Genomic DNA, 25,584 nt, shown 5'->3' on the forward strand with positions numbered 1-25,584 from the left:
TTTGTAAATTCTAAATTGAATGAGAAAAATGAAATAATACTAAGCATAATACAATATTCTAGATTTAATTATAATTAGGAAAAAGTTAGTTTTGAGAGTACTTTTCATAGGCATATAGAATGAAATCTTCTGAAAAATAATATCACATAAACTCATATTATTTTCTAATATATAACTATTTTATATAAAAATCAAATTCAATGATCTTAAAAGCGAAGGATAAACCTCAAAATTTACGAATATAATGAGTGGGAATATAATGCTTATCTATCATAAAACCATATGAAATATCAATTTTTGCTTTACGCCTAATTTTTGACGACAATTAGCAAAAAATGTTAAATGTTAACACTCAGTCCATTTGAATATGAAAAATAAAATTGACTTTGATTAAATGTTTTTATTTATCATGCAATTCTTCTTGCGACCAAAGATTTGAATCAAATTTCCAAAAAATAAGATAGCTTAAAAAATAATATACGGTAGTGTTTACTAATAGATGAATAGTATATAAATTCTATTAAAATGGATTTGATCCAAAAAAATATAAAACCAAAAATAATTGTTATAATTTAAATGAAGAATTAATTTAAAACGATTTTATTTATGATCAAATTTTATATATTTTTTTGGATCAAATCCATTTTAATAGAATTTATATACTATTCATCTATTAGTAAACACTACCGTATATTATTTTTTAAGCTATCTTATTTTTTGAAATTTGATTCAAATCTTTGGTCGCAAGAAGAATTGCATGATAAATAAAAACATTTAATCAAAGTCAATTTTATTTTTCATATTCAAATGGACTGAGTGTTAACATTTAACATTTTTTGCTAATTGTCGTCAAAAATTAGGCGTAAAGCAAAAATTGATATTTCATATGGTTTTATGATAGATAAGCATTATATTCCCACTCATTATATTCGTAAATTTTGAGGTTTATCCTTCGCTTTTAAGATCATTGAATTTGATTTTTATATAAAATAGTTATAGATTAGAAAATAATATGAGTTTATGTGATATTATTTTTCAGAAGATTTTGTGTTCTTCTTCAAAATTTTATTTTTATATTAAACAGAATCTTTACAAAATATACATTTACTTTAATTAATATTTAAAAACGTGCTCTATCAAAAGTTCCAAAAATTCAATATTTTAGCTTTTCTGAGGTGTCACTTTTGATGAATTTCTGTTTACAACATTATTTGCTTACAGCTATCAAATAGATTTTTGCTATTTTGATTAAAATTTGTTAATCAAAATACCCAGATTTTCCTTACTTTTACCACTCCCCATGTAATTTCTGGGGAAAACGATAATTCATTTTTTTTTATGGATGAATAGATCGTTTTCCTAGAAAGGACCTCATATCTCTGGCTAAAAAGAGTGTCAGATCCTAAATAGATTATTGATCTAGTGTACAAATCCAATAAAAAGCCTATTTTTTTTGGCTTTTTTTGGTGCTCATTTTTTCGAAGATCTACATGAATATGGGGAAACCATCGGATTTTTTGGTTAACCCACATCTTCATGTAGTCTGGACTATCTTTCCTCGAAGGACCTCTTTACGGGTGTAAAAACTCATAAAGTTCTCAAAAGATTCATTCTCGATCTCCATGCTGAAAGAATTTACAATAAAAAAGAGATCTACGCATCAAACTACAGCCATAAATGAACTGAACCCCTAAAGCTCAGCTCTTAGTTTATCAAAAACGTCGAAATCCTTCTCATTGCAATCAAATTTTCTCAATAACTCATAAGAAAAATCGAATTTTGATTAAGCCGATGTTATAGGTATCACAAATACTACAAACTTGAGCAATATCGAAATTGCCAGCAAAAGTTTGAAATTGCATTGCTCATATTTGTTTTGTAAACTAAAAATCTGCTTATATTATTCATTAATTTTTTATATATTATTCATATACTTTAATAAAAACAATACTATTTCACCTTAAAAATGAATTTCATAAGTCAATATTATTTTTTTGAAAATGTATCAATTTTCGATTAAAACAACATGAGAATAAAATTTACGCAAAATTATTTTAAAAAATGGTTTTAAAAATTTACAATTGATTAAGAATAAGATTGCAAGAAGTTTTGAAGTTTAATTTTAAGAAAAAAAAATTCGGATATTATTCATGGATCTAAGTAATCTGATATTTGAGTATCGGCACTATGCATAAAACATATATTTATAGTTTTTTTTAGATTTTTATGATTTTAAATATATTCAAATTTGGCAATCCAATAGATTTTTAAAAAATAGGTAAATAAAAATAGATTACATATGCAGCAGATTTAGAACATGAAACAAATCTTATAGTGACCCAAAAAAAAATTCATGATCCAAAAAAGAAAAAAATTGGGTAAATGGGAATCAAACCTTGGCATAATGAATCATAATGTCGGATGTTTCCACTACACCGGCAGTTCGAAAAATACCCTTGGTAGTTCTATTTAATAGCTATTCCCAACGATAGGCGGTGTCCCCAGCTTTAGAGGGGTGGTAAAAGTAAAGAAAATCTGGGTAATAATTTTTTTCTAAATATCTTAAATATCTGGATCACTCACATATACAATGAATTGAACGATAAAAATAATACAAACTCAACTAAGTTTCCTGTCTTTCAACTAAAAAAAATTATGCAAATTAAATTAAATTGTTTATTCAAATATAAAACAAAGATGAAGTAATTACAGTTATCATAAACTTTATGAATAACTCTGTAATTGGTTCAGATTTTCGTAAAAATATTTTTATTAATATCGATAAGAATACGTTTACCTACTATCACAACATATCGATAAACAAGAGTAGAGTGATTTTTATCATCGAAACTTTTTAAAAGCTGTAAGCTGGAAGGAAAAATCTTGTTTTTTCTGAGTTAGTTGTAGAACTATTGATGCACGAGTTATCATTGTGATGCAGAAGGAAATCAATGTACTGACTGAAGGATATGAAGTGAATTGAATTTCATTGCATTTCAATTTGATCAAAATTTGTTGAAATGATATGAATGTGTCAACATCTGTATCACTCTCTTTCACTCCTTCCTTATTCTTTCGAGAACGAAGCTAGCTCAGCTTTCGCTGAGCGAATTGACACTTTTCATGCCCTAAACGTACATACTCTCAAATTTATCCAAAAAATTAATACCACCTAAACTAGTATATTCTTATTTTAAATATGATATTATCCTTAGAAATCACACTAGAATATATTTAAATCAACTTTTAAAAAAGTTCGAATCCTGCGCGTCTCACTTTTTAAATTTTCCAAAAGGAAAATTATATTCTCCTAAAATGAAAACAATTTTCCGAATTGACATCCTTATGGTGAGTTAACATACGCAACAGTTTTGAAAAAAGTTCCATATTCTTATCAAAATGTTACAATTTTCAAACAAATTTCAAGAAATACTCTCAAAAAAGCATTCAAAGAAATCGGTGGTACACCAAAAATTAAAAGTGGTCCTCCACAAGAGGAATTAACTCCAGAGTCTCATCACACTTTTCAATGCTCGATTTTTAAAAACTGTTTAAAAATGGAGCTTATATTGAAATAGTGTAGAGACTAAAAATTACCACAGACTATTTCAGAGGATTGAGTGCCACTCAATCCTCTGAAAAGTCTGAGGTAATTTGCAAAATTAATTTTGAAGGTTCAGAATTCTTATGAAAATTACAAATGTGGGGTTCAAAAATTGTATTGGACTCTCAATATGAATCCAAAACAATTTCAAATCAGTTACAATGCAGTTATTAAGGCAGCAAAATTTCTGGGAATTTACAAAGAAAAAGATAAAAGTAATCCAAAAGCATATTATGTGGATTATGAAGCAATTCTTCCAAATACAATCTGGCATGTGGATATTCATTTTTTGAAAGAACCAGAAACTTTACCGGTTTATGGAATAATTGATGACAAAAGTCGTTATTTGTTAGCATTGAAATTGCTTCGTAACAAAAGTTCAACAGAAACTTCAAAAGTGGCAATTGCAACAGTTCAAAAATATGGAGCACCTTTCTGTTTCTGGTCAGATAACGGTAAAGAAAATGAGGGAGAGTTCACAAAATTTTTGAGTACTTATGACATTCAAATCAGAAAATCAGCTCCATACATGCCACGTCAAAATGGCAAAATTGAACGCCTCTGGCCATCACTGGACAAAAATGCTCCAAAGTCTTCAGAATTTGAGAGCATCAATCAGGAATTGGAAGAATTCAGGCAAAAATACAATGACATGCCACATGGCGCTCATCCAAAAATTGGAGTTCGACCATACACTCCAAGAGAGGTTTACAACAAATTTAAGAAATGGACCAAGGATGATAAACCGCTCTGGAAAAAATGTGTTAATAAGCAGTGGGAAGTTGAAGAGATTCCAAACTATTGAAATATTCTATATTTTTTTCAAAAATTCTCATTCAAATTTGAATTTGGTTTTCAAAATTATGAATAAACATTATTTTTATTAAACTTGATTTTTAGCTCTGAAGAATCAAAAGAATTTAGCGAGAAAGAATATGCAGCTCACATAGGGGTAGATAAAGATATATCTCGAAAAAAATTGAATTTATTGTAAAGAATGAAGAAGTTCATTTTAAGATTGAGTTGATTTTCAACCAAAACGAGAGAGCATGCAGGCAAATGAAATTCGAAAAGTGAAAGGAATGACATATGCAAAAGAAAAGATTCAAATAACGCAAGCGAAATATAGATCAGTTAAAATCAGAATAAAATTTCGATCTTTTCTACAGGGAACTAAAGGCTATGAGGCACTGATATAATCAGTGCCTCATAGCCTTTAGTTCCCTACTAAAAGTGAGAAAACTTGTTCGCAATGCGAAATGATTGCGAACAAGTTTTCTCACTTCAGCGAGGGAATTGTTCCTTATGATGCATACATTATAAATATATACATCATAAGGAACAATTCCCTCTAGATAGCTGGGAAACTTTCTCTAAATAACTTATCATTTGGAGAAAGTTTCCCAGCTATCTACTGGGAACTAAAGGCTATGAGGCACTAATATATAATCAGTGCCTCATAGCCTTTAGTTTGTTATTAAAAACGAGAAAACTTGTTCGAAATGATAAACAATTTCGAACAAGTTTTCTCGTTTTAAGGAGGGAATTGTTCCTTATGATGCATACATTATAAATATATACATCATAAGGAACAATTCCCTCTAGATAGCTGGGAAACTTTCTCTAAATAACTTATCATTTGGAGAAAGTTTCCCAGCTATCTACTGGGAACTAAAGGCTATGAGGCACTAATATATAATCAGTGCCTCATAGCCTTTAGTTTGTTATTAAAAACGAGAAAACTTGTTCGAAATGCGATAAAATTTGCGAACAAGTTTTCTCGTTTTAAGGAGGGAATTGTTCCTTATGATGCATACATTATAAATATATACATCATAAGGAACAATTCCCTCTAGATAGCTGGGAAACTTTCTCTAAATAACTTATCATTTGGAGAAAGTTTCCCAGCTATCTACTGGGAACTAAAGGCTATGAGGCACTAATATATAATCAGTGCCTCATAGCCTTTAGTTTGTTATTAAAAACGAGAAAACTTGTTCGAAATGATAAACAATTTCGAACAAGTTTTCTCGTTTTAAGGAGGGAATTGTTCCTTATGATGCATACATTATAAATATATACATCATAAGGAACAATTCCCTCTAGATAGCTGGGAAACTTTCTCTAAATAACTTATCATTTGGAGAAAGTTTCCCAGCTATCTACTGGGAACTAAAGGCTATGAGGCACTAATATATAATCAGTGCCTCATAGCCTTTAGTTTGTTATTAAAAACGAGAAAACTTGTTCGAAATGATAAACAATTTCGAACAAGTTTTCTCGTTTTAAGGAGGGAATTGTTCCTTATGATGCATACATTATAAATATATACACCATAAGGAACAATTCCCTCTAGATAGCTGGGAAACTTTCTCTAAATAACTTATCATTTGGAGAAAGTTTCCCAGCTATCTACTGGGAACTAAAGGCTATGAGGCACTAATATATAATCAGTGCCTCATAGCCTTTAGTTTGTTATTAAAAACGAGAAAACTTGTTCGAAATGATAAACAATTTCGAACAAGTTTTCTCGTTTTAAGGAGGGAATTGTTCCTTATGATGCATACATTATAAATATATACATCATAAGGAACAATTCCCTCTAGATAGCTGGGAAACTTTCTCTAAATAACTTATCATTTGGAGAAAGTTTCCCAGCTATCTACTGGGAACTAAAGGCTATGAGGCACTAATATATAATCAGTGCCTCATAGCCTTTAGTTTGTTATTAAAAACGAGAAAACTTGTTCGAAATGATAAACAATTTCGAACAAGTTTTCTCGTTTTAAGGAGGGAATTGTTCCTTATGATGCATACATTATAAATATATACATCATAAGGAACAATTCCCTCTAGATAGCTGGGAAACTTTCTCTAAATAACTTATCATTTGGAGAAAGTTTCCCAGCTATCTACTGGGAACTAAAGGCTATGAGGCACTAATATATAATCAGTGCCTCATAGCCTTTAGTTTGTTATTAAAAACGAGAAAACTTGTTCGAAATGATAAACAATTTCGAACAAGTTTTCTCGTTTTAAGGAGGGAATTGTTCCTTATGATGCATACATTATAAATATATACATCATAAGGAACAATTCCCTCTAGATAGCTGGGAAACTTTCTCTAAATAACTTATCATTTGGAGAAAGTTTCCCAGCTATCTACTGGGAACTAAAGGCTATGAGGCACTAATATATAATCAGTGCCTCATAGCCTTTAGTTTGTTATTAAAAACGAGAAAACTTGTTCGAAATGATAAACAATTTCGAACAAGTTTTCTCGTTTTAAGGAGGGAATTGTTCCTTATGATGCATACATTATAAATATATACATCATAAGGAACAATTCCCTCTAGATAGCTAGGAAACCCTAAATTAACTATTAATCTTTGAGATATTTTTTTATTGAGATTAATACGTTTTTCTAAATAATTAAAATGTAAAATTTTGATTGTGAACTCATCTCTAATATTTTGGCTCCTTAATATATTTGAATCATGATCTTTGAGAAGAGTTCTCAAAAGTATTCACAAAAGCTATTTTTCCTTGAAATTTAAAAATCCTGTTTATCATATATTACCGAATTCAATTCCCTACATATTTCAAAATATTCTATGAACATTTCAATTTTTGAAAAAAACATATTTTTTCCAAATATATTTATTATCATATTTCTAATAATATTTCCTAAAGCGTCACTTTTTACTTCCTCGACGATTATTTCCCTCTCAAAAATTCAATAGCTTACATTTTGACAGAACTTAATATGTAACACGCCCTCTAGCCCATATAGAAAAGAATTTATTTAGATTAAAATTAGAATTTTTATTCTGAAATGTTTGCTTTAATGTTTTTTACGGATGGAAATGAACTGGATATCGTCTGAGTCTTCGCTTGTTTCCTCCTCCTCTTCTTCTTCTTCGTCCGAATTGTCTTCATCTTCACAATAACCAGATAAGAAGATGGTTATTTTGGTTTGTTCTGGTTTTTTGAGAAGCATTTTGGCTGTGCCAGTAAAAACGAACTCAAGATTTTGATAGAATTGTCTGCTTGAGTGAGTGAATTTGCATACTGTAAGTGGCATTGCAACTCGGTTTGCTTGAACAGATATTATTGAAACATCTTCTCCATCTGGTATCCGTTCAGGAATATCTAAAGCGGCTGTTGTTATAATATGCATATTGTTTTCGTAATGCAATTTTGGATATATTTCGAATGGATGTGCAGCTACACCAGCTGGAGCAACAATGGAAAGATTCCAGGAGAAAGAACCGCGTTTGTTTTCATCTTCTTTCCAATTGTAAGTTAAAGGATAAGGACGAAAGTCGTTGAGTGTTTCATATAGCTGTTCTCTTAAGTTTGGTTCACAGCAAATAATGAACTCGTCAATTGCTTGAAGAGATACCATAGTTGAAACATAAGGCAAATTCGACAAGAAAAAGTCAACCATTACTGTCGGGTTTTGAACTTTGTTTTCTAATGTTTCGACTGGTTTTATTATACTTTTGAAATATCTATCATAGTCATTGTTGTCTGTTAAGGACAAATTGTTTGGATAAGCTGCAATGAGTCTTCTATATCTTGCTTCTGTTGTTGAGAATGAGAAGACACCTTCTGGTTCTGTAGGAGTGTAAGTTTTTAGTTGAACTTTGCGTATGTTTGGTGTCTGATTTGAGTCTGATTGGACTGAAACAACTTGAGCTTCTGTAGTTTGTTGTGTTATTGTTTGTTCTGAAGGTTGCTCTGATGTTTGTTCGACTTCTGCAGTTTCTTTTGGTTGAATTTGAGCTTCAATTTGTGTCTGATTGGAGTCTGATTGGACTGAAACCTGTGTAACCTCTTTGGACATACTAGTAAAGTATGAGGATATAAGTGTTTGACCTTTAAAGAGCTTTTGTAAAGAATTGTCAGTCATGCTACTACTGTGGTCTTGCATTAGACAAAAATGAACTGACCAGAAGTTTGTGGAAAATGAATATTGAATAAAAACCGTTTTTGTCAACGGTAACCCCCTCTATTTTTTATTTTATTTAATAGTTACCGTTGGAAAAACGTTTATCTCAAATATTGAATGAACTATAAACGTTTTTTGTTTTCTATATATACTTTTTTGTCCAACGGTAAAACTTTTTACACAACGGTTTTTGAGAGTCGTCGCCGTTGACTTTTTTGTAGAGCACTCAAAATAGTATAACTTTGTCCGGACAAGTAAGGGTCTATCGTCGCTACAGGAAAAGTTACAGGCGTTCCAAGGAAGTATACTTTGAGAAGCCTTTTTCCCCTTATAGAATGAGATAGGACGGTTATTTTACAAAACTGACAACACTTTGACCGAGTAGTTTTTTGTGCTGAACAAAAGTGTCATATAAACATCTGTCAAAAACCGCTTTTTAACTTCACTTAAAATGCCACGTAAGCTACGTAAGAATATACGTAAGAGGAAGGGAGCATTGAAACATCCAATAGTAAAACTGACACCACAACAACAGTTGCAACAACAAATGATGAATGACCCCACTATGTTGCAACAAATGTCAAGCAACCCTATGCTTTTAAACCGAGTTATTGGTGCACAGAGTGGAGGTTTAAGAGCGGCACTTTTAGCGAAAATGGCAGGCTATGGTGGAGCTGCAGACGGAACAGCTTATAACCCTCAAAGTCAAATGAATTTGAGTTCACTCAAAAATCAAATAACAGATGTCAAAAAGTCAAACATAGACATAGTTAGTATCCCTATCTTGGTTATGGTGGCACTGCGTTCCACCTTACCCAAGATAACGGTTTGACACTTTACAAAACCACTAACGTATATTTTACAACACAAACGACAACACTAATTTAACATTAAATATTTACAAAGCCGCCAACCTCTTCACCTCACTAATGTAAAAAATAAACGTTCTCACTAACGTTCCCATTAATGTTCTCACTTACAAAAGTATTGCAACTCCTCCCATTGCTGTGCTTCACATAACAGCTCATAATCTTCTGACTCACTTTCTTCTTCATATAGGTCAAAGTCACTGTCATAATTAATGTTTATAAGTTTTGACAAAGCTAATGAAACACGCTTACCGTTTGTATCTATTGCTTGTATATATCTTCCATAATGCTCTTTGTCATAAACGCTCAAACTAACTTTACCCTTTCTCCCTCGTATCTGATAGAATGTATTTTCACGAGGAACGAAGAACAAATTCTTGAACTCATGACCGTTGTAGTTTGTTATCTCAATAGTTTTCGTCATTTACATAAAAATAAAATAAAAATAATTTATATAAAAATAAAATAAAAAATAAACGATATCACTACCTTCACGCGTATGAAAACATAGCACAAAATAAATTAAGGTGAAGTGGTGAAATCTCACCTCTTTTTTCACCCACTTGAATTCATTGCTTTATAACTCTCTTCCTTGATTTCTTTTTAGTTGCTTTCTTTACATCCGTCTCCAACTTGACTGTCTTTCTTCTTCGTCCATAATGATACCAATTACTTCCACCAGTCAATGGGTCAAATGGTCTTTCGTAAGGGCTTCCATACATTCCATAGGGACCATACGGAAGAACTGCTGATGGAGAAGAAACATTTTCTTTAGTTCCATCGACTCTATTTAAATGTATTGTTTCACCTTTCATCTGGTCATTAAAGTCTTTTGCTTGTTTTGCAAACTCATCGTCCTTTCCTAAAGCATTTTCTGACTCAGTCGCAACCAAATTGGATGCTTTATTTATGAGCCCTATTTTATTTAATCTTAACTTCTTTGCAACCCAGACTCCAATCTTTCCTTTATTTGCGTCTAATGTCTTTGAAACTCTTCCTCCACTCATTTTATTTACTGCGTCATAAGCCCCAAGTGCTTTTGCTCCAAATGCTAATGCTTTTGTTCCCATTGCGCCTAAAGCTGCCCAAGCTACCATTTACACCATATTAAAATCATCTCTCTTCAATATTATCTCATAAAAGTTCTCGTTACTGGAGAAAGTCAATGAAACATAAACATTCTCACGGGCTTCGCCCTCACCGCTTTGCGGTCTATCTAACTTCTTTCTTATCTCATCTATTCGCTTCAAAATGTCTGAACAATTGCTAATCATCTTCTACACAGTTATTTCATCATGAATGACTTTCAAGAACAAGCTCATTTAATATGCAATTAAAATCATCTCAATAATGAGTCCATCCTTTCCATCTTTAGGTAGCACAACATCTTTCATTGAAGAAGGTTCGACATGTCTTATGTTAAACTTACTGACAAAGTTGGTTATACTATAATGCTTCGGTGGCGAATACATGTAGTTTGAAAGACATAATATAGATTCTTCAGCAAATTCACTTATACTGGATTTATAACAATGTTCTCACGAGACCAAACACCACCAATTGACAATCCTTGTAAGCAATCCTGCTGAACCTTCAACTGTAAACGTCGATGGTAACATTCCACGAAGGTCATCTATTGACATCTTTGAGTCACTGAATTTAAATATTTTCTTAAAGCAATCGTCATTATCTAACCATGGCAATAGCTTTGAAGTTTTCATTCGAATATAACATCTGCTTCATTAAATGTAAAACCTGACTTCTTTGCAGAGACGATTTTTAAAAATCTATTGCATTGTTTCAAAATTATATGCTATGGTAACTTCTGAAGTAATGGGTTGTCCTTCTGCTATAAGTTGTTCTTTCAATACCGTTTGAAGCTTTGTGTTAAAAACTTTCATGTCATCTCCTGTATCTAAGTTCACATACACAGCAACAGGGAAACTATCTTGCTTCTTTGTTTCATCATTATATCTCAAAACATTAAAGTTCTTCAATAATATTGTTCTTCCTGCTGGAATACTTCTAACTTGTCTTATTTCAATAGCTTTCTCACCTCCTACATACTCTACCCAGTGTCTTGGATATTCATAAGTATACTGACTTTCTTGAATTTTGGTTGGTTTCATCATAACGTGTTCATAGTATATCTTTATACTCTTGTCAGTTAGACTCGGTGCTATGTTCTGAATATTTCTGACTTGCATTTTTAATGGAGATAAAATGAAGCATTTAATACATGATGTAGATGAAGACATGAATGAAACTACAGACAAACTTAACTCTTCTCTTATTCTTCCTTTCAGCAAAGATTATGAATTCTGTTCAAATGGTGTGTATTTCTATTGTGGAAAGATGGTTCAGGAAAGACATTTAACCTCATTCGTCATATACTCATAACAGAGCGTTTAGGAAACGACTCTTACTATGACCAAATCATTATATCAGCAACTTCAGACTCTATGGATTCAACAGCGAAAACATTCATGAGTAAAGTTCAAGCATCTGTCGTTAAAGTTCCAGATAGCGAACTCATTGAATTTCTTCAACGTTACATTCGACGTAAGAGAAAATATTATGCTATTGTAGAGTTCATACAGTCAGGAATGCAAAAGACTTCAGAAGAGATGGAAAGAATTATTGACAAACACCACTTACGTCAGTACTCAGGAGTTTACGATATGAAACGACTGACAAACTACATTCTATCAAAACTTTCAAAATACCCCTTCAAAAAGTATCCTTCAAATACTCTGCTCGTTTGTGACGACTTCGCCGGAAAAGGTTTAGTGTCAAAACCAGACTCACCATTAGCTAACATCATTACTAAAGTCAGACATTACCATTTAACTGTAGCAATACTTATGCAAACATGGCGTTTCCTTGCTTTAAACATAAAACGTCTCATAACTGACTTCGTTATCTTTCAAGGTTTCTCACGTTATGACATTGAACTCATTTGGAAACAGTCAGGTATAACATTACCTTTTGAAGAAATTTGGGAAGCATATAAGTCTCTCTCTCTCCTCGTTCATACCTTGAGATTCATATCATGACTAATACCATTAAAGTCAAAAATATTCCATGGGAACGACCAACATTGTTTTAAAGTTTAACCTTCAATTGACTGATGGTAAACAAATTCCATGCATCTCTGTCGCCATTTCTGTTAATATTTTTGCTGTCATTCATATCATCCACTTCCCCATCCGTTAGCTTTTGAGGATATGCGTTAGAATAGCTGTTCTTAAATGAAGGCTTTTCACCTTTGAGAGCATAAACTCTATAACTTTCTGCATACTTTATGTTTGAACCTCCTGAACCATCATTGACATAAATTTTTATAGGTTTCCACCCTTTGTTCATATTCCTGCTTCTTCCCTTTGCTCTTTTGTTCAGTAGTTCTACATCTTTATACACAGCACCTGTCTCAGTGAATTCAACAATATTTTCATTCGTTAGCTTTACATTCAAACCCTTGTCGAGTATATTGTTCATTTCATACATATAAAAGGTTTTTATTCTATATGAAATGAGAAGCAAATCCATCTTAGCTAGTGCCGTTAATGTTCCAATTGAACCAACATCAAATGTTGACTCACGAACGACAAACAATATTGTCATAAAGAACTATAGTTCGGAGTGTTTGAAAGAAAAAGAACCAGATCTTAAGTCGGGAGGGCTCAAAGAGCCCATCATGGCGCATGGCGCCGTGAATTTAAACACAGCTTCAAACGCTAACGCTACATCAGATGTTAAGTTAGAGTATCCACCACTGGACCAAGTTCTTTCAAGAGAAGCCAACGACAACCCTTACACAAATGTTCAAACAAATCCTTCAGATAACGTAGACCATTACCTTCTTCAGTTATACCAAACAATTTTACTCAAAGACGATAAGAAGCTTTTGACAAATCTTATAAGTAAGAACCAAATAATTCTAACAAAGGAGGACCTTGAAAATATTATATCACGAATAACAGGAAAGCAATGTGTCATTGACTATCTCGACCCTGAAATCGAATGCTGTGGTCAAACTCCAATATTCATGAAAATAGGTAACATCCGCATCATTGAAACACCAGGTACTCCAGGAGTTGAGTTTAAGTATAAATATTCGAACGAGTATACAAAACTATCTACTTACTATAAGCTTTGTTTGAAATATGTTTTAGTAAATTAAAGCAATTTGTAATATCTGTCCAAAACATCTTCAACACTATTGAACTCATCTTCATAATGCAAACCTAATCTTATTGACTTGGTGCAATTTTCACTAACACAATATAGCGCTTTGCGCTCGGCGCCTTTGACGCCTTTTTCTGTTCTCTTGACAGACATAACTAACTCATTTGTTTCATCAAACAGCAACAACTAAAGTTCATGACCTAATACATAACATTCATACTTTATATTTTTAGCTCTGAGTTCTCTTGTAAGCCGTTGCATTTAATATTTTCTAAAAAGTCAACTTCAACAGTCATTCGCACTGGTGCCTTCAGTTCTACAGGCTCTCCTTGAAAGTCAACTAGTCTGAATTGCATGTCTTTCAAATTATGAGGACTAATGCGAACCCATTTACCTAAATGAGTTACTATGACAGGAACGTTTGGAATGAACATTGAATTTACTTCATAACAGAAAGATTTATATTCTACTGAACCTTTACTATTAACTCCTGAAATACCTGTGACATTAGCTATTTTAGACTCAATGTACAAACAATTGCCTAACATACGTATGGAACGGATTTCATCTCAATCGTTTTGTCAACACTTTTCAAAGGAAATGTCATATGGTATGCTCCCAGAAGCAATTGAACTCTATGACTCATTCGTGTTATCTTAAACTCCTTCGCATAACTGAACTTCAAAACTCCTACAATAAGTTTAACATTCATTAAGTTTTCTTCGTTATCCTTGTTTATTGTAGTATTTATGAGAGCATTTAACACTCCAGCTAATGTTTCCATCTTATATTCTACATTATTGTGAAATCTTATTTCATGCTTCTTTCCATCTATTTCAAGCTCCATGAAATCTGTTTCGTCAGTTATAACGAATGAAGCAATAGTATTAAAGTCAACAACTCTGAAAGCAAGCGCTTCATTCTGAAGACCTAAGTTTGTTTGTAGCTTTACTGTCCCGTATTCGTTTGGGTCTGTACTTTGCAAATAGAACAACATTTTATTCTCATTAAAATATGACTATTGCTGCATATGCGTATGAAACAAATGAAGCAAGAAGAGCACATGAACTAGTAAACGAAAACTCAACTTTAACCATTGAAGGCAATGATTTAGTCATTGACGATGGAAAAACTAAAAAGTCATTGATTTCGATACTTTTAACACTTATGACCCATTCATTACAACAAGCAAAGTTCCCATAAATGATGGAACGGTGCAATATATAAATTCAACAGTAGATGCCTCATTAGTGAAGTACTGAATGTTCTCATTGAATTGTTAAAGAGCTTTCGATTTGACGACAACATTAAATGCCTAAAGAATTTAGTCATGAATGAGAAACAAATTCTCGGCGTTGCTGGTAGCAGTAATGATGTACACCTTATGACATTAGAATATTATAACGAACATAAAGATGAACTGAAAGGAGAGAAGGGTGACACCGGACTCAAGACCACAAGGAATACAAGGAATACAAGGACCTCAAGGCGAAAACGGTTTGGATGGAAAGGATGGAAAGGATGGAAAAACTGCTAAATCATGGATATGGAACCTTATAAATACTGGTTTAACAGCTGCTTCATATGGAGTTCTTCAATACCAAATCGGAAAGATATGGGCAGTACTTGGTGAAGAAGTTTTAGATGACGTTAAAAATGCTTTGAACTTCATTTCAAATGGTTCGGATACTATTAAAACTTTATCTGGTTGGATGCAAGAAACAAGGAGTCAAATAGATACTGTAAGACGTATAGCAAACAATGCACGTACGGGATTGGATACTTTACGAGAAGCACAAAATACACTAAAGGAAGCAAATGATATTCTTGGCTCAGTATCAGACATGCATGAAGATTGGCTTAAAGGTATTGACAAATCTTTAAAAATCACAGTCAGTCTATTGCTGACTACAAGAAAAGTATAGATTTTTTTACATAGTGCTATGGACGTACATGATGGAAGCATAAGAACTTACTTAATGCTAACAATAACTTACCAGGAACTATTAAAGCATTTATAAAGTCCTTTGTAAAACCCGGTGCTCTAACATTTAGGTCTTTGAGAGCAAGAGCATTGAAGTCAAGAGATGCAGGAAACTCCAACAGAACCTACAGAAGGAACTGAAACAACAGAAACTCCAGAAGAACCACCAAAAACAGCTAATGAAATATTGTTCGAATATTTTCCAAGGTACTCTGTTCTCATTGCATACATTCAAGAAATACTTAAGAAAGCAGACTTGACTTTAGGAGATGAATGAAAGTTCTGTATTCTTTCGTTCCAGTTTCAAATAGCAGAACTTTTGAGACAGATATGCTTAATGTATGACAACATCTCTGATTTCAAAAGATATGATGACGACCATGACCCCGAACACGGTGAAGAAGAAGTTTTTACAAACATCCATTAAGACAGGAAAGGTTTTAACTCAAAGTCTCATTATTGACACCAAAGATGGCGAAGTGGACGTTCTTCAAGAGCTGAAGAAAAATACTTCTTCGGGAGGTGGTGGTAGGCATGAACTTGAAATAAATGAGATAGAAGAGAAATTAGCCGAAAAAGCAGATAAAGAACATAAACACAATATCTCCGATATAAATGAACTTCAAGCTACATTAAATAGTAAAGCGGACAAAAATGAACTTGACGCAATGAACAAAGTTTTGAAATCTCATAAACACAATATCTCCGATATAAATGAACTTCAAGCTACATTAAATAGTAAAGCGGACAAGAACCATGTTCATTATATAAGTTCAGACGAACAGATTATAACGGACTATCATGGATATTTAACACAGGATGAAGAAGTGAAGACGAAAAATGTTAATGAAAGAAGATATAAATTCATTCGTGCTAAAGGTTATGACATACACTGTACTGTACAGTATGACACAGGTATAGCACCACAAACATTTGGTTATAACGCTGAAATTTATGCTTCATACTTCTTTGTTAACGGTGTATTAGTTGAACCAAGATTTATGTTAAGAGTTAAGGCAAAAATAACTTTTGAAGATGCTATTAAAAGTAAAGCTGACAAAAATGAACTTGACGCAACGAACAAAGTTTTGAAATCTCATAAACACAACATCTCCGATATAAATGAACTTCAAACTTCTTTAGACAGTAAAGCAGACAAAAACCATACACATGAATCCTTCACTACTGTTAGAGCTGATGACATAATACTGAACTTTGACCTTGGTTCAAGTGCACCTTTAGAGAATCCAAGTACAAGCGTAAAAGATACACTTAATAGTTTAGATAGTAAATGCACTAATATTGAAGGACATGCCAGAAACTTTGAAGCACATGAACTACCAGCAATGTTAGATAAGAAAGCTGACAAAAACCATACACACGAATTCTTCACAACTATTAGAGCTGATGAGATAATATTGAATTGGGCTATTGCTTCATCAAGCATGCGTGCTGAAGATATGCACACTAACCTAAGAGATATGGTTGTTGATTTAGCCAATAAAACCGACAAAATATATGTAGATGAAAAATTAAATTGGTATGATACAAAAGCAATGAATTATACAGAAGAAGCAAAGGAATGGGTAGATGAAAATTATGCAAAGAAGTCGGAAGTAAATGCTGCGCTTAATGGAAAAGCCGATAAAGAGCACGTGCATGAAGAATTTCAAACAATCAAGATTAAAGAAATTAAGGCATGCATCGAAATAGTAACAAAAACAGGAAGAAACGGTGCAACTGTACAAGAACAAAGAATTTATCCTCCTACTTTTCCTAATGGTTTAATAACAAACAATATAAATATTGTAGACGGCGATGGATTTATAAACGTTAAACATGAACTTCTAACAATGAAGACTCAGATTCTTGAAACCATATATCCTATAGGCTCTATTTATACGTCAATGAACTCAACAAATCCGGCAAGTGTTTTAGGTTTTGGTACGTGGAAGCAGATTGTAGATAAATTCTTATACTGTGCTAACTCTTCAAAGCAAACAGGAGGTTCAAAGAAAATAGGTATTGAAAACCTTCCTTCACATATGCATAAGTTCAGTGGAACAACATCTGTAGAAGGAAATCATTCACATTCAATAACAAAAAGAGGTTATACAAATCTTGCAGCAGGTTCGGATAGACAGGGAATGCATAGATATGATATTTCAAGTGACCCAGTAGATTCAAGCACAGGTATTTTCTGTGGAACTGCAGGAAATCATACACATGTTGTAGCTGGTATTACAGACCCAGCAGGTTCGGGTGCAGATTATATGCCTCCATTTATGACTGTATTCGCATGGTACCGAGTTCAATGAAATCTTTAACTTTACATAAATGAGCTTGAAAGAAGTATTCGAACAACATCCATGGAGGTCTTTTAAGAAATTCAATGAAGCTGCAAAGAGTTCGGGATTTACTAACAGAGCTGAAGTGAAAAGGTTCTTTAACAAAAATGTTGTACATCAAACAAAAATAAATCCTTACGACTACTTTTTACCAATTTACTCCAACACTCCTGACGCATACCAATTTGACACTCTCATTCAAAGCAGAAAAGGAGGACATAAACCATTCCTCATCTTCATAAATGTTAACACTCGTAAAGCATATGCATATCCAATGAGGAACAAAGGAACTCGTGAAGTGTTAAGAGTTTTACAAAAGTTTGTAGCAGAACATAACCCAAGTACTTTAACATCAGACCAGGATTCAGCATACCTCAGCAACGAAATCACAGAATTTCTCATTAAGCATAACATAACTCACTACACTACTGAAGACCATAACCATAACATACTCGGTATCATTAACCGCTTCATAAGAACGCTCAGAGATTTAAACCAAGAGCGAGATTTTAACGAAGAAACAATGAAACACTTTCTCGAAGTATATAATTCCTCAACACATTCTACAACAGGACATACACCAAATTCAATGACACAACAACAAGAAGAAAAGTATATACAAAAGAAACGAAGCCAAACACAAAATATCAGAAATTCAACACAATTTACCCTCATTCCTGGTACAAAAGTTCGTGTAGTTCTTGACGACAAACCATTGACAAAGAAACGTTTAAGGTTAAGTCGAAATTATTATATCGTAGACTCTACACAAGGTAATGGATATCTTATAAAAGCTGCCGACGACTCCATAGCATTTTACCCTCGTCATAAATTAGTCGAAAGTAGTAATGGCAAACTTGCTGAAACCATTGACGAAGCAAAGCGAGGAGTGGTTATTGAAATACTTGACTATAACATAAACGATGACACTTATAAAGTAAGATATGAAGGAGGCGTTGAAGATGTTATACCATCTAAGAACTTGAGAGAGTCAAAGCCAACACATCTGGGTCCATTAGAGCGGGAGTACTGGAAAGACAAAAATATGCCAGAAAGAATAAGAAAATTATTCTAAACTTTTTCGTTGGATGTAAATCAGACATGAATGAGAACAGTCATGAAATTATTAATGGTACCATTTATTTTAACATAAAGACGCAAAGCGGCGGGGCATAGCCCATGAACAAAAATAATTTTTAGGGTAGATGGGTATATCTAACCTCATTTCTACCCTCATTTCTACCCTCATGAATTTTCATGAATTTCCTTAAGATAGAAAAAATAAAGTTAGTTTTATTTTTATTTATTTTTTTATTTTGTATGTAAGAACAGAAATGTCAGTCGAAGCAAAAACATTCACTAACAAATTATATGAAAAAAATAATAATGATTACCCCTCATTAACCAGGGAAATGACGGATTCTATAGTTCGTAAATTCGATGAAATACAGGATATGTGGTTCGACAGATTCGACATGAACGATAAGGAAAAGAGAAAGAACGATAACAATTTACTTACTAAAAGAATCCTAAAATCTAAAATAGGTGAGGCTTCAACATTTAACACAGTACATAACTTTTACACCGCTGTTTATATTTTCAATAATTTATTTAACGATGAACGAGAAAGAAAAAGTATGTTTAACGGAAGAAATGAATATGATTTTATCCTTTGTGCTGTTCGGGATGTGGACATGAAACTAAAGAAAATATTCTTATTACAAGATGACACGGTTGAAGATGAAATCAATGAGTTTTTAAATCGTGATTTAAATGAAATTGATGAAGTTATGACCGAATGTTATAAAAAGTTCAAGAGGTGAAAAATTAGGTGAAAAAAGAGGTGAAATTTCACCACTTCACATAAATTATATTTTTACTGAAAAATGACCAAATTTCATGAATTTTCATAAAAGAGAAAAATAACGTTAATTTTATTTTTATTTATTTTTTTATCTTGTATGTAAAGACAGTAATGACAACATTAGAGAACACAACAACTGCTATCGTTCATGAAGCCATAAATGAAGAATACGAATACATACAATATAACAAACAATTGAGACTCATTCGTTCTGTCAAAGATGATATGTATCAAATGCAAAGTATAATGAACGCTCTTCGTTCTACAAAGCAAGCATATCATTGGTTTGAAAACCAACAGACAAAAGAACTTTTAGAAGAATTTCCTCATATGATTGCTTCCCTCGGAAAACCGAGAGAAGAGATTCCATTCGAAAATCGCAAGAATTTGGCACCTGGTTTGAAAGGTTATTATGTTCATAGACTTTTAGTAAATGCTGTAGCAATGTGGGCTTCACCTCGTTATGCTTGTTATATTTTCATGATGTTAGATGAACTATATAAAGCAGAACGTGGAGAGATGGAAAAGAAACTTCAAGCAAAAGATGAAGTCATTGAATCCAAAGACAAAAGCATACAGAAAAGAATACCACGTTCAGTACCAAAAGGAAAGGAAAAAAGCTATAAGTATATGATTTACGCTGAAGAGATGGAGAAAGAAGAAGATAGAGATATGGTTATGTTACATTTAGTGAGAAGAAACAACAAGAGCTTTTATGACCTCGCTAAAATATATAAATCTGACAGAAACCGGTTCTATCGTGAAAACTTACCGATTTCAATGACACCGAATGAAGATGTTAAACAGATAGTTCAAGACACACTTCCTCAAACACACTATGATATTAGAGGTTGCACAATACTTACATTCAAAGAAGACTTAACATTACTGAAGGAAAAAATAACAGAATATTTCGACAACTTCAAAGAGGAAGAATGAAAAAAATCTACGCTATATTTATTTTTTTATAAAATTTATCTCATATGAAAGAACATGAATTTAGAATATTCAGAACTCTTAACAGAAGAAGAGAACGAACAACATGTAAAAGATTATGCAAAATTTTTGAAGACATACAAAGCATTTAAACAATATCTAAATGCTTCTAAAGATTATGCAAAATTTCTGAAGGTATATAAGCTTATGAAAAAGCGTATGAAAGTTTATACATGGGGAATTGTTGTAAAATATCGATATGAAGACTAACCAAAAATATATTTTTGTTCAAATAACGTCAGGGTCAATTTCTTCAACCATTTCACTTCCTTCGTCAATGTCAATTGAAGCTTCTTCAACTTTTGGTAAGAACTTTTTGTATGATCTTGTTCGTTATTGTCTTCAGAGATGAAGGATAATATTTCACAGATGTTTCACACTCTTATATTCTTTCTGTTCGGAAAGATTTAAAGCAATACTGAAGAAGTCAACGTGGAGTCTTTATAAACAGTATAATGAGTATCTTTTACATTCACAAAGAAACCCTTTTGTTTCAACACAACTGCTAACTCTTGTGAGTATAACGTTTGCGGTCAATAACAATAGCTAATGGTCTGACATACTGACCAAACTTAGATTCTTTCACAAACTTCTTGTTAAAGATAACATTAACGTTTGAAGCACCATTGGAACTCATTCTTGATGGCAGTAGCGAGAGCATTGTATGAAAAGAACTTGCAATTTGCATGTGTTTTCATTAAAATAAAAATATTAAATTATTTTGAAAAATAACTTAAAAAATGTAATCTAATTTTTTAAAAAATATTTTTTATTTCCTACTAAAGATGTATCGGAAGTTGTCTAAGTTAGAACACTCGGAAATAAAACAACTTCTTACAGAAGCTAACATAGATGTTGCAAACCATTACGCGACAAACAAAAAATCACTCCTGACTTCATTAAAGACTACAATGGTGAAATAACTTATGATAGAATTCATGAGTTCATAAAGCCGCAACGCGGCGAGGACGAAGTCCATGCAAGAACATTTCCTTTAAATGACGTTGCTATTGACTTATATCATAGACGTTCAGTACCACATGAAGTAAGGCGTGAAATGTATGACATAACAAATGCAAACGTTGGTCATACTCGTAAAGCTCTTTCTCATGACGTTCGTCAAGAGATGTTTGAACTTACGAACTCAAACGTTGGTGAAACAAGAAGAGCTGTACCACATGAAGTAAGAAGAGAAATGTTTGACATAACAAATGCAAACGTTGGTGAAACAAGAAGAAGAGACGACACACTGAAACAACAGAGAAGAGAGATGTTTAAAAGTGCTATAGAACAAGTTCGCAAAGCTAACGATGTCATTCGTTCCATTGACGACAAACCAAAAGAAGGTGAGAGATGGTTAAAGAAAGATGAAGAGAATAGGAAGAGAAATGTGAAGTCAGGCAATAGACTCATTGACTTTAACATCGAAGCTTTAGATGAACCAAACAGAGAATATTTACACAAACATTTCGGTAAGGTTTTCATGAGACTCTTAGAGAAAATTAAAATAAACTCACAACAGAGATGGATGGTATGTTATAAACTTGGTGGAAAGTATGAATGTTCTACGTTAAACCTCAATAATATTGGAACATTACTACATCAGCTCTTGAAGGAGAACTTTATATCAGAGATAGAAGCAAATGCCGCAGGTATTGTTGAAATGCACTATGACTTCTTCTTGACAAACATAAAGAATCTTACTGAAATAAAGATGTATGATTTAACAGAATATGAAGGCTTAACGATGTCAGATGTAAAGAAAGGCAAACCAAAAAAGAGACCATATAGAGATGAAAGCACACTGACAAATGACCAGAAAGCCATTTTGGAAGCTCTTAAGCAAACAGGAAACCCAGCACTTATAGAAAGCTTTTGGAAAGATAATGGTGAAAAGAAGTTTTATAAGAAGAGAAGCGGTCAGTTCTGGAAGTATCTTTGCACATTACCTATAAATCTTGAACGCTACCAAATCTTCAATGAACTGAACAAAAGAACTGCAGCACTTATGACAGAAGACAATTGTTTCGTTTATGCTTGCATTCAGGCTGGAGTAGATGAAGAAACTATTGACCACATGAGAGAAGTCATTCGTGTTAAGACTTTCCCAAAGTAAAGTACAAGAAATTTCCGATTCAACAGGTATAGCATTTAATGTTACCATTGGTTATTTCAATGACTCAAGACATAATGAAATAAAGAGATATATACCAAAAGAATGTGAAACTGTTCGAACTATTGACTTACTTCTTGTTGAAGACCACTACATGCTAAATGAAAGACTTCCAATGACAACATACTTCATTCGCAACTAAAGAAATTCTCAAAGCTTGTGGTGGAATGAACATTGAGAAACAGATGAAGATTATATACAAAGAGAGAAGATAAATATGTAGTTCGTTATGATAGAACAACACCGTTATGGGATGTTATGAAAACATTGTGGGAGTGCAAATATTTCGAACCTATTTCTTATGGAGAACTTTTCACATATACGACTGACTTATATAAACAGAACCTTGCACCATTTAAAGATTTGACATATGCTCCAAAGTATTGTGTACAACTGAAGAAGAAAGCAGAGTCAAAAGAAGTAAATAAAGCTAAATGTAAGTTCATTCCTGAGCACGTTTTCTTTGCTGACTTTGAGTGTAGCACAGACGGCTTTCATAAAGCGTTTAACATATGTTATGACAGTGAAGATGGTTCAGTTAGTGAAAGCATTTGGGGTCAGAACTGTGCAACAGAATTTTTGGAACGACTTCCTGACAAGAGTTTAATATATTTCCATAACCTCAGCTATGACATAAACTTTATCTTAAGACACATGACAGAAGTGAAAGGAACTCCCATCATTAAAGGTTCACGAACAATGCAAATAACTGGTTTATATAAAGGACGGGCAATTATTATAAAAGACTCTTACAGTGTTATAAATAAGAAACTTAAACTATTTCCTGCTATGTTTAACTTACAAACAGGACCGAAAGAAGTATTTCCATACAACTACTACAGCAGTACTTTGTTAGCAAATGACAACAGAACTGGTGTCATTTCTGAAGCATGTAAGTTTGTCAAGGATGCAGATACATTCATGAAGAACATAGATTCCATCAAAGGTTGCAGAATAGATGAGAACCACTTCGACTTAGAAAAATATAGCACGTTTTACTGCAAACAAGATGTAAGAATTTTAAGAGAAGGTTTTGTAAAGTTCCGCAATGACTTATTGAAAGAGTTTGATTTAAACGTTTATGACTACGTTAGTATTTGTTCTATTGCTAACAAATTGTTTGAGAACAGAGTATACTTCCCGAATGGAAATCTTTATGACCTCTCAAATAAACCAAGAGAATTTATTTCGAGATGCATTCAACGTGGAAGATGTATGTTGTCAGATAACATGAAACAAAAGAGCGAAAAGAAACTCATTGCTGACTTCGACGCTGTTTCATTATATCCATCCGCTATAGCAAGACTTTATACTTTAGAAGGAATTCCAAAAGTATTGAAGGATGAGATGTTAAGCACAGAGTATCTCATGAGACATTTATTCGATGACGACCAAAAGGAACCCATTGGTGAAAAGTTTATGTCAGGCTTCTTTGTTCTCATTAAGATAACAGAGATTGGAATACATAGACACTTTCCTTTAATAGTTTGTGACCCTGAACTAAATCCAGAACTTAACGTTCCCAGAAGTTCAAACACTTGCTGTTAATGTATGTTGACCATATAACATTACAAGACCTCATAAAATATCAAGGTGTCAAATGTGAAGTGTTGCAAGGATACTATTACGATGGAAACAGAGATTGAGAATAAGAGATGAAGTAAAGAAGTTGTTTGAGTTAAGGTTAAAGTATAAGAAAGAAGAAAACCCATTACAAGAAATTATAAAACTCATTCTGAACAGCATTTATGGCAAAACTATTTTATCTCCTATTGAGTCAAAAATAACCATAGTAGATGACAAAGATGCTATAAGATATGCTATAAGAAATTACAACCATATAGTGAAGTTCGAAGGTTTGGATGGTTCCGATAAAACTATTTTCAAACTAACGAAAAGCATTTGCAGACACTTTAACTTCTGTCCACTTGGTGTAAATATTCTATCAATGTCGAAGAGAATAATGAATGAAGTATTCTGTACTGCTGAGGACATGGGCTTGCATATAGCCTATCAGGATACGGACAGTATGCATATTTTCAATGAAGACATCCCGCGTTTAGCTCAGGAATTTCAGAAGAGATATGGTAGAGAACTTATTGGTAAAACATTAGGTCAATTTCATAGCGACTTCGCAGAAATAACACCTGAAAAACAAAGTTTAGCATACAAGTCAATATTTTGTGGAAAGAAGACCTACATAGACTTACTCACTAACGATTTAAATGAAGTTGCATTCCACTGCAGAATGAAAGGCGTGAAGCAAGATGTTATTGCTTTAACCGCTAATGAAATGTTTCCTGAAGCTATACAATGCTATTACAATGAAGATAAAGGTTTAATGGTTCCGCAAGGAAAATTTGACAAAGACTCTGAGTTCAGTGTTATGAAGTTATATAAAGCACTTCATGATGGTCAAGAGATTGTATTTGACTTATGTAAGTCATGTCAACCTTGCTTTGAAGAGAAGTTTAACTTCTCAATAACGACTAAAACAAGTTTCATACGTAAGTTGAAGTTCTGAGGTCATTTATTTTTGTCAGCAATGAGGTCATTCGTGATAAAAATAAGCCGCTAGCGGCAAGGGCGAAGCCCATGTGGTCA

At 32.8% G+C, this 25,584-nt stretch overlaps 9 protein-coding genes and 2 pseudogenes across 11 annotated transcripts, besides 12 other annotated features; 9 read left to right on the forward strand and 2 right to left on the reverse strand.

Annotated features, from left to right (window-relative positions):
• Positions 1–1,169: 1,169 nt before the first annotated feature.
• Positions 1,170–1,207: a mobile genetic element.
• Positions 1,208–4,785: 3,578 nt separating this feature from the next.
• Positions 4,786–4,975: a mobile genetic element.
• Positions 4,976–5,136: 161 nt separating this feature from the next.
• Positions 5,137–5,225: a mobile genetic element.
• A 162-nt stretch (positions 5,226–5,387) lies between these two features.
• Positions 5,388–5,476: a mobile genetic element.
• A 161-nt stretch (positions 5,477–5,637) lies between these two features.
• Positions 5,638–5,726: a mobile genetic element.
• Positions 5,727–5,887: 161 nt separating this feature from the next.
• Positions 5,888–5,976: a mobile genetic element.
• Positions 5,977–6,137: 161 nt separating this feature from the next.
• Positions 6,138–6,226: a mobile genetic element.
• A 161-nt stretch (positions 6,227–6,387) lies between these two features.
• Positions 6,388–6,476: a mobile genetic element.
• A 161-nt stretch (positions 6,477–6,637) lies between these two features.
• Positions 6,638–6,726: a mobile genetic element.
• A 161-nt stretch (positions 6,727–6,887) lies between these two features.
• Positions 6,888–6,973: a mobile genetic element.
• A 364-nt stretch (positions 6,974–7,337) lies between these two features.
• Positions 7,338–7,378: a mobile genetic element.
• A 70-nt stretch (positions 7,379–7,448) lies between these two features.
• On the reverse strand, positions 7,449–8,540 carry TVAGG3_0692190 (attachment subunit-related family; the record flags this gene model as incomplete). Its single annotated transcript, XM_001279380.2, has 1 exon — positions 7,449–8,540. The coding sequence occupies one exon, from the start codon at positions 8,538–8,540 to the stop codon at positions 7,449–7,451; it is 1,092 nt and encodes a 363-aa protein (XP_001279381.2).
• Positions 8,541–9,009: 469 nt separating this feature from the next.
• On the forward strand, positions 9,010–9,303 carry TVAGG3_0692200 (protein of unknown function, DUF4106 family; the record flags this gene model as incomplete). Its single annotated transcript, XM_051243071.1, has 1 exon — positions 9,010–9,303. A coding segment is annotated over one exon (294 nt), but the record flags the coding sequence as incomplete, so codon positions are not given.
• Positions 9,304–9,326: 23 nt separating this feature from the next.
• Positions 9,327–25,584: part of a mobile genetic element that runs on past the window's edge.
• On the forward strand, positions 12,109–12,536 carry TVAGG3_0692220 (annotated as a pseudogene). The gene has a single exon. A coding segment is annotated over exon 1 (428 nt).
• Positions 12,960–13,610, forward strand: TVAGG3_0692230 (uncharacterized protein; the record flags this gene model as incomplete). Its single annotated transcript, XM_051243072.1, has 1 exon — positions 12,960–13,610. One exon carries the CDS (start codon positions 12,960–12,962, stop codon positions 13,608–13,610), a length of 651 nt encoding a protein of 216 aa, XP_051089659.1.
• Positions 13,837–14,327, reverse strand: TVAGG3_0692240 (annotated as a pseudogene). The gene has a single exon. A coding segment is annotated over exon 1 (491 nt).
• On the forward strand, positions 16,268–17,311 carry TVAGG3_0692250 (keratin-associated protein family; the record flags this gene model as incomplete). The annotated part of the gene is made up of 1 exon (XM_051243073.1): positions 16,268–17,311. A coding segment is annotated over one exon (1,044 nt), but the record flags the coding sequence as incomplete, so codon positions are not given.
• Positions 17,507–17,917, forward strand: TVAGG3_0692260 (phage tail repeat-like family; the record flags this gene model as incomplete). The annotated part of the gene is made up of 1 exon (XM_051243074.1): positions 17,507–17,917. One exon carries the CDS (start codon positions 17,507–17,509, stop codon positions 17,915–17,917), a length of 411 nt encoding a protein of 136 aa, XP_051089661.1.
• On the forward strand, positions 17,937–19,022 carry TVAGG3_0692270 (integrase core domain containing protein family; the record flags this gene model as incomplete). The annotated part of the gene is made up of 1 exon (XM_051243075.1): positions 17,937–19,022. One exon carries the CDS (start codon positions 17,937–17,939, stop codon positions 19,020–19,022), a length of 1,086 nt encoding a protein of 361 aa, XP_051089662.1.
• On the forward strand, positions 19,923–20,750 carry TVAGG3_0692280 (KilA, N-terminal/APSES-type HTH, DNA-binding family; the record flags this gene model as incomplete). Its single annotated transcript, XM_051243076.1, has 1 exon — positions 19,923–20,750. The coding sequence occupies one exon, from the start codon at positions 19,923–19,925 to the stop codon at positions 20,748–20,750; it is 828 nt and encodes a 275-aa protein (XP_051089663.1).
• On the forward strand, positions 23,635–24,473 carry TVAGG3_0692290 (organellar and viral DNA polymerase type B; the record flags this gene model as incomplete). Its single annotated transcript, XM_001324891.2, has 1 exon — positions 23,635–24,473. A coding segment is annotated over one exon (839 nt), but the record flags the coding sequence as incomplete, so codon positions are not given.
• TVAGG3_0692300 (organellar and viral DNA polymerase type B) lies at positions 24,929–25,504 on the forward strand (the record flags this gene model as incomplete). Its single annotated transcript, XM_001290941.1, has 1 exon — positions 24,929–25,504. One exon carries the CDS (start codon positions 24,929–24,931, stop codon positions 25,502–25,504), a length of 576 nt encoding a protein of 191 aa, XP_001290942.1.

The sequence above is a fragment of the Trichomonas vaginalis genome, chromosome III (assembly GCF_026262505.1).
Source record: "Trichomonas vaginalis G3 chromosome III, whole genome shotgun sequence".
Classification (NCBI taxonomy): Eukaryota; Parabasalia; order Trichomonadida; family Trichomonadidae; genus Trichomonas; species Trichomonas vaginalis.